Source organism: Acomys russatus, chromosome 21, assembly GCF_903995435.1.
Source record: "Acomys russatus chromosome 21, mAcoRus1.1, whole genome shotgun sequence".
NCBI lineage: Eukaryota > Metazoa > Chordata > Mammalia > Rodentia > Muridae > Acomys > Acomys russatus.
In genome coordinates this window covers 17,215,290-17,222,351 of record NC_067157.1, presented here as the reverse complement: position 1 = coordinate 17,222,351, position 7,062 = coordinate 17,215,290, and the positions used below count along the sequence as shown (strand labels likewise).

At 42.8% G+C, this 7,062-nt stretch overlaps 1 protein-coding gene across 2 annotated transcripts in view; it reads left to right on the top strand.

Annotated features, from left to right (window-relative positions):
* Nucleotides 1-245: 245 nt before the first annotated feature.
* Nucleotides 246-7,062, top strand: part of Gopc (golgi associated PDZ and coiled-coil motif containing) — a 39,778-nt gene continuing 32,961 nt past the window's right edge. For both annotated transcript variants that reach the window (XM_051164189.1, XM_051164187.1), the window contains exon 1: nucleotides 246-557. In XM_051164189.1, the coding sequence (XP_051020146.1) occupies nucleotides 270-557 (288 nt within the window). In that variant the 5' untranslated portion in view covers nucleotides 246-269. The remainder of the gene's footprint in view (nucleotides 558-7,062) is intronic.

Here is a 7,062-nt window from a genome sequence, read left to right as displayed (position 1 = left end):
CTGCGCCGGCTCTGGGCACCGCTACGCATGCGCGACGGGGGCGGGCCGGGATGCGGGCGGGTCTTCCGTGTGTCGCCGTCGCTGCCGCTTCAGCGGCGCTGGGTGTGCGGCTCAGGGGCTGCGCTGCCGGCGTTGGCGGCGCGAGGGAAGGGAGGGGACCGGCGGGGCGTGTGTGCGCGCACGCGAGGGGCGCCGCGGTGCCAGCAGTTCCCCTCGCGCGGGGCGGGCGGCCAGGGTGAGCAGCAGTCGGCGAGGCCCTGGACGGCGCCATGTCGGCGGGCGGCCCATGCCCGGCGGGAGCCGGCGGCGGCCCAGGGGGCGCCTCCTGCCCTGTGGGGGTCTCCCCTGGCGGGGTGTCCATGTTCCGGTGGCTGGAGGTGCTGGAGAAGGAGTTCGATAAGGCCTTCGTGGATGTGGATCTGCTTCTGGGCGAGATCGATCCGGACCAGGCGGACATCACTTACGAGGGGCGTCAGAAGATGACCAGCCTTAGCTCTTGCTTTGCGCAGCTTTGCCACAAAGCCCAGACTGTGTCCCAGATCAACCACAAGCTAGAGGTGAGCCTCGGGGGCTGGCAGTAATGGCATTCAACCCCAGGCTGTCCGAGGGTGTTAGATCCCATTGAACGCGCTGGGAAAACGCTCCTAAAAAGCTACCCGTTGGGCTCCTCAGCTTCGACTGTGATGGAGAGTGCGTTTAGACGTGTGTAAAGCAAAGGAGTGAGGGGCGGGTGGGGGAGGAAAAGGATGGAGACCGAGGTGTGGGTCTCCTGGCGTCCTGTCATCCACCTCCCAGACTCTGGAGAGGACAGGGGCTAATTACTCTACCTGAGGTGGCGGTGTTACATTCAGATTCTCTGTCCGAGAATAACCTCAGCTCTCCCTCGGACGAGTGAGTTCTGCGTTTGTAATGATCAGCTAGACTGATACCTTTTCAGACAGATGCAGCTCTGATTATTTTCATCAGATAGCTCAGATCAATGTCGGTGTCTGTACACAGAGACATGCATGAATTTAGAGGAAGCCGATCAAAACTCTTAGGGAAATGTAATGAATATATATATGTTACTATTGCCCATCTCGGTTTACATCCCCACTTAGCCCTTAAAATACAGGCAGCTATATCTTCAGAGCTCCCTGTCAATATTCAAGTAACTTCTAACATTGAGGTGTATGTGTTTGCACTTTACAGTATTTCCCTACTTTCAGACATTTTGAGAGTATGTAAAGACAATTCTTTGCTTTGGTCTCTAATCAAGATGTGGGGGCGGGGGTGTGTGTGATTGCAAAAACAAAAATTCCAAAACTTCCATCTCGTGTGGAAAATTAAGCTAGGGCAGTATTACAAGATTTGGAGATAATGGTGTATTAACATTGTATGGAAAGCATTTTATAAATAGGCGATTTAAATAGAGAATGGGTCTTTCACTTTAAAGAGTGTTTTAAAAAAAAAAACTGCGATAATCTGTGATGTATGAAGCTCTTTGTGCCTTAGCTTTCCTAAGAGCTCCTCGTTACTGTTAGCTGTAAGGATAGTAGCCGTTGTTTCCAGATTAGTGTGCCTGCTAGACTTGTTTCCTGTTCTTGTTTAGTGGTCAGCAATCTTCCATATTAATTAGCCATGAAAAACTCGATGCCACTAATATTTGACGAGCATCTATTTACATATTCAGGATTTTGTGGTTTTGGTGGCTTTTAAAAATAGTATTTTAGCTTTAAAGATCAAAGATTAAGAGTAGCTTTTACCAAATGGGAACTTATACTATCTACATTTTTAACCGTATACTGGAGATAACTGGCGTTTAAAGGATAAAATACTTCTTAACTCTTTTTAAAAATGACCTAACGAAGTTAAACAATAGTGCTTTTTTGAGGTTAGCTATAAAATCTGATTTAAAAAAAGTTTTTCTTTGAATAGAAGGTACTCAATAATAATAAAAAAAAACCTTAAATAATTTAAAGGAATAGCTCTCTAATAGATCACACATGCAATAACTTATGTGGGTTTTTTTTTTCAGAAATTGTACTTACATATTCTAAATCCATGTGCCATCTTAGAAAGTAGCATTAATTATTTCTTAAAGTAAGAAATGCTAGCATATCACAATGTGAGGGTAGAAAGCGGTGAGGGGGTAATTTGGTTTTGTTATTTATATGTGTTATATGTACATACTTTATCTGTGTTTATTTTTGGATATAAAATATCTTAATGTAGTTTTCATAGAATAGCTGTGTGCTACTTTGAAAAGACTTCGGGCTAGCCACACCCTTCAAAGTAGACCCAGTGTGCCATATACAGAATTTCAGGGGGTGCACTACAAACTGCTGACAGTCCACTGAGGCTCTCTTACACGCGATTTGGATGCTTCCTTACTCTGCTTTAACTGTGTCTCAGGAAGCAAGTCAGCTAGTGTTCTAACTATTCTTTCAGATGCTGAAGTAGTATTTGAGGCTGCTTACCACTTGTATAATAAATGTGCACCAAGTGAAGTGGCTTTAGAGATTAATGTTTAGGGCATCTTAAAATACTTTCATACTCTCAAGACACAGATACCCCCAGCGTGGGTAATTTATACCTGTAATCCAGCACTTAGGTGGTAGAGGCTGGAGGATCAGAAATTTAAGGCCAGTCTGGGCTACATGAAACCCTGTCTCAAAAAAGCAAATATAAGTAAATAAGCAAGCCCACCCATATAAATTGATCTTCTGTTGCCTTCCAAATGCCACTTTTATCCTGTCCTTGTGTTTTCAGTTAATACTACATCAGATTAGTCTAGTGGTTATGAAAACACTTTTACTAAAAAAAAAAAAAAATATATATATATATATATATATATATATATTGTTCCCTTTTAAATTAAATATAAATGCTATCCTCATAGCAGCTTTTGTTTGTTTGTTTGTTTTTTGTTTTTTGAGACAGGGTTTCTCCGTTTTGGCTGTCCTGGACTTGCCGTGTAGACCAGGCTGGCCTCGAACTCACAGTGATCCGCCTGCCTCTGCCTCCTGAGTGCTTGGGATTATATAGCAGCTTTTTGCCATAAGTTATATTTGGCAAGAGATGTATATAAAGGGCTGGTGATTGAAGGGGAAAAATCAGAATATTTTGAGATGGTGCCATTTCAAATTAGAGCTCTCAAACTTTCTGCCTGCCCGAGAATTCCTGCTGTGGTGAGACACTTGGTTGAGGCCCAGCTAGAGTCACCAGTGTAATTATCAACAGTAGCGATAGAGGGGCAAAGGCTGTGGACCAGTGCCTTACAGTAAGTCACCTCTGGCTGGTTTGCAATGCGTGCTCTGCTTGATTGATCCTTTGAAGAAATAATAGCAAAACTATACACCTAGGCTGGGCACGGTGGGCCTTGCCTATAACCCCAGCACTGTGACAGTGGAGGGAGGGGGAGCCAAGGCACCCTCAGCTCCACACTGAACTCAGGGCCATCCTGGGCTACCTGCCACGTGTCTCCAAAATAAAAAAATACACCTTCTTTTACATGTCTTTCTTCCACAGCAGCCAAGCTACTCGGTGTCTCTTTACAGAGATTTATTGTTCAAATCATTGGTAGAGAAGAAGTATTAAGCCATTGTCAGAAGTTGTGCTCATAGTAAGCTGATGATGATGATGATGGTGATGTGTGTGTGTGTGTGTGTGTGTGTGTGTGTGTGTGTGTGTGTGTAGGACAGAGCTCGACATCAGGTGTCTTTCTTATGGTTTGAGACAAGGTCTCTCAGTGAACTTGGAGCTTGCCGATTTGGCTAAACTTGGCTGGCCAGCAAGGCCCTGGGATACTGTCTCCACCTCCCAGGCCCCCTTCCACATTTGGCTTTTTACCTGGTGCTGGGGATCTGCACTCTGGTCCACACACCTGCATAGCAAGCATTTTATCAACTGAACCCAGCACCATAATTTTTATTTCTGAAAAATGAGCTCTTGTCATTGCTGCCTCAATCTCATAATTAAGTTCAAGGATGGCCTTGAATCTCTGAACCGCCTATCTTCATCTCCCTGAAGAAATTGCTATTAAGATGTAATGGATTAGTAGAAATTAAGGTAAGGGATACAGAAGTACTATTCCACATTGTATAAAGTCTAGGGACTAAGAAGTGGGAAGTATCATGACGGGTGAAAGCTCATGGTGTGTTTGAAACTCTGGGGAAGAGTTGAAGGTACACAAGAAGTGAGATGCCAGATAAGGTCATATTGATAGGTAGGAACAAAGCTGGCCTTGTATCATAGGCTGTGCCGTAGCCTGGCTTAACCATAACAGGGGCAAGCATTTTTAAACTAGACGAGTGTCTCAGGCATGAGGTTACAATTGGCTATCCTGGTTATAAGTTCAAGAAAATTAGAGTAAACGCAAGAAACTATTCAGGAGGTCCAAATTACCCATGTGACATTGTGATAGCATACAGTAAGGTGATGGGGGTAGAGGAAAGTGTTCAGAACAAGAGAAACTTGAAAGATAAAGCTCAACAGACTCCAGAGGTGGATTAGAGTGAGAGACGGATGAGGGACTTCAGAATGACTTTACAGCGCATCACTCCTGCACAGCTGGCTCCCGGAACCAATGGGTATGTGATATTATTGCCTATAATGAGATGTTGCTAACCTTATTGACCAGTTACTATGGATTAGGCTCTGTCCTAAGTGTGTTATTTTTTACACATTCATCTAATTTTCACAGCAGTTTATAATTACGATTTTTGCTATAGAAGTGACGTAAGAGGCCCAGACCTACACAGGTGAAGAAATCATTCTATATAAACAAATTTATGTTAGCAGAGGCATTGGGAAGACAGAAGCATCCAGAAGAAGTGGGTATGGATAGATTGCTTAGAAAGGAAAAGGTAGGCTTCAGGGAAGGTATTGCTTCATTGTGATTTTAAATGAAAAAACAAACTTGAACATGTTTATATTTAAGTGAAAAGCAGACTACTGTAGGAAATAGATGTGTGCAGATAAAATACAAAGAGCTGGGGCGGTCAGTGGCTTTGCATTATTTATATAGCAAGGAGTGAAAGGTGACTACATAGATGGGGTGAGGGGGTTGCCAGAGTTTTTGTGTGATTTTTCTTTTACTTTTTTTCTATAAAATAGGAATTCAGGTCAATTGCTGAAAGTAAGAGTAAGGACTTGAGAGTGGAAGAGGTTGTTGTAGACATAGATTGGGGGAGAGTCCCATTGCCCAGAAGATTAACTGCCAGGCAGTACTGAGGACCTAGATGATGTTGATTATCATAAATACCAGGGCAGCCACCAGCGTGGTGGCGCACGCCTTTAATCCCAGCACTCGGGAGGCAGACGCAGGGGATCGCTGTGAGTTTGAGGCCAGCTTGGTCTACAACGAGAGTCCAGGACAGCCAAGGCTACACAGAAAAACCCTGTCTCAAAAAAAAAAAAAAAAAAAAAAAAAAGTGGAAGTGGTAATGATGAGGAAATGGCGGCAATTTCAGGTGAAGGAAGTAGAAACCAGGAATTGATCATGACACAGATAGAGTGGGTAAGACAGGGAAAGTAAGGCTGGTGTCACATTTCCGGCAGGAAAATGTATTTGTTAGTATTGTAGTCACTTAAGTGATCCTATCCTAATTTATGTTCATCAAAGTGATGCTGAGAAATAGTGACTCCCAAATTGAATAAAACTCAGGTTCTTGGTTAGGACTGCTAGCTCTGTAGGGTCTAACCTCAGTACATCTCTTTAGTGCTGTAGCTTGCCGGTCTTTATTCTTACTCCTAATGATCCAGAAACAGACTTTTCAAAAGCACTCTCAACTTTTTTTATTTCAGGACCCCTTGGCACTCACATTTTGGGGCCCCCAGAGAGCTTTATTCTGTGGGTTATATATCCATATGGATATATGTGTGTATCACTACTACTTTAGAAGTTGAAACTAAGGAAGTTGTAAATATTAATATAATTATATATTATTTTGGATGAGGGTAGACAGTAATTATTTAGGTTTCAATATGTAGTATGTGCTGGCCCCTTGGAATTCTCCTGCCTTGGCCTCCCAAGTATTGTGATGGCAGGCATTCCACCACCATGTTAATGTTAGTATCATTTTAAACTTAAAATAGCTCTTCCAAAACCAAATAAACTGAACGAGCAGAATAACATGATTTTCTTTATTTTTCAAATATTTTAACATCTGGCTTAAGGGGTAATAATTGGATTCTTGCATCTGTTTTTGTGTTCAGTTTTATTGTGATAGTGTTTTGTTGGTAGGAAAAAAAATTTGACCAAGCAGAGATCTGTTGCTTTAAAGGGAGGCATATTCTCATAGCCCGTCAGGTAACAGTGGACACTCTCTGGCGGTGAAAAGCTGATGAGACCTCGGGAAGCAGAGGCAGGCAGATCTGAGGTCCAGAGCTGTACACCGAGACTCTGCTGCAAAACAATGTTTTCAGAGAGGTGACAGGAGATAGTTTCTTCAGAGATAAGACAAGATAGGGCGTGTTCAGGGTGTGTGGCTACAGACATGAGATCGCTTCTTAAAGGCTGGCGGTAATGTAGCATCTAAAGCAATAAAGTGAACTGTTCATACAGTGAGTTGTCTCTAATTTTTTTATTTTTAGTTTACAAAATGATGAGTTTCATTATGACATTTCATACATGTTTTTTGTACTATTTTTCCTCTGTTGCCTGCATTTCTGTATTTATATCTGCCACCTGTCACCCTTCCTGCACCCTCCCCCACTGTTAGATTGATAAATATTAGTCTGACTAGCAGGTTGAGTGGCTCTTTATCCAGGGATGATTTTGTAATATCATGCATGGATCGCTTTTTATAAATGGTTTGCTGATTTTTTTTTTTTTTTTAAGGTACTCCAGAATTTTTGTTTTTGTTTTTGTTTGTTTTTTGAGACAGGGTTTCTCTGTATAGCCCTTGGCTTTCCTGGACTCACTTTGTAGATCAGGGTGGCCTCGAACTCATAGCAATCCTCCTGCCTCTGCCTCCCCTGGGATTAAAGGTGTGTGCCAGCATGCCCAGCTCAGAATTTTTAAGTATTACATTTGTTAGTATTTTCGATGTCATCAAGAAAACCCTTTTGGGGAAGCTG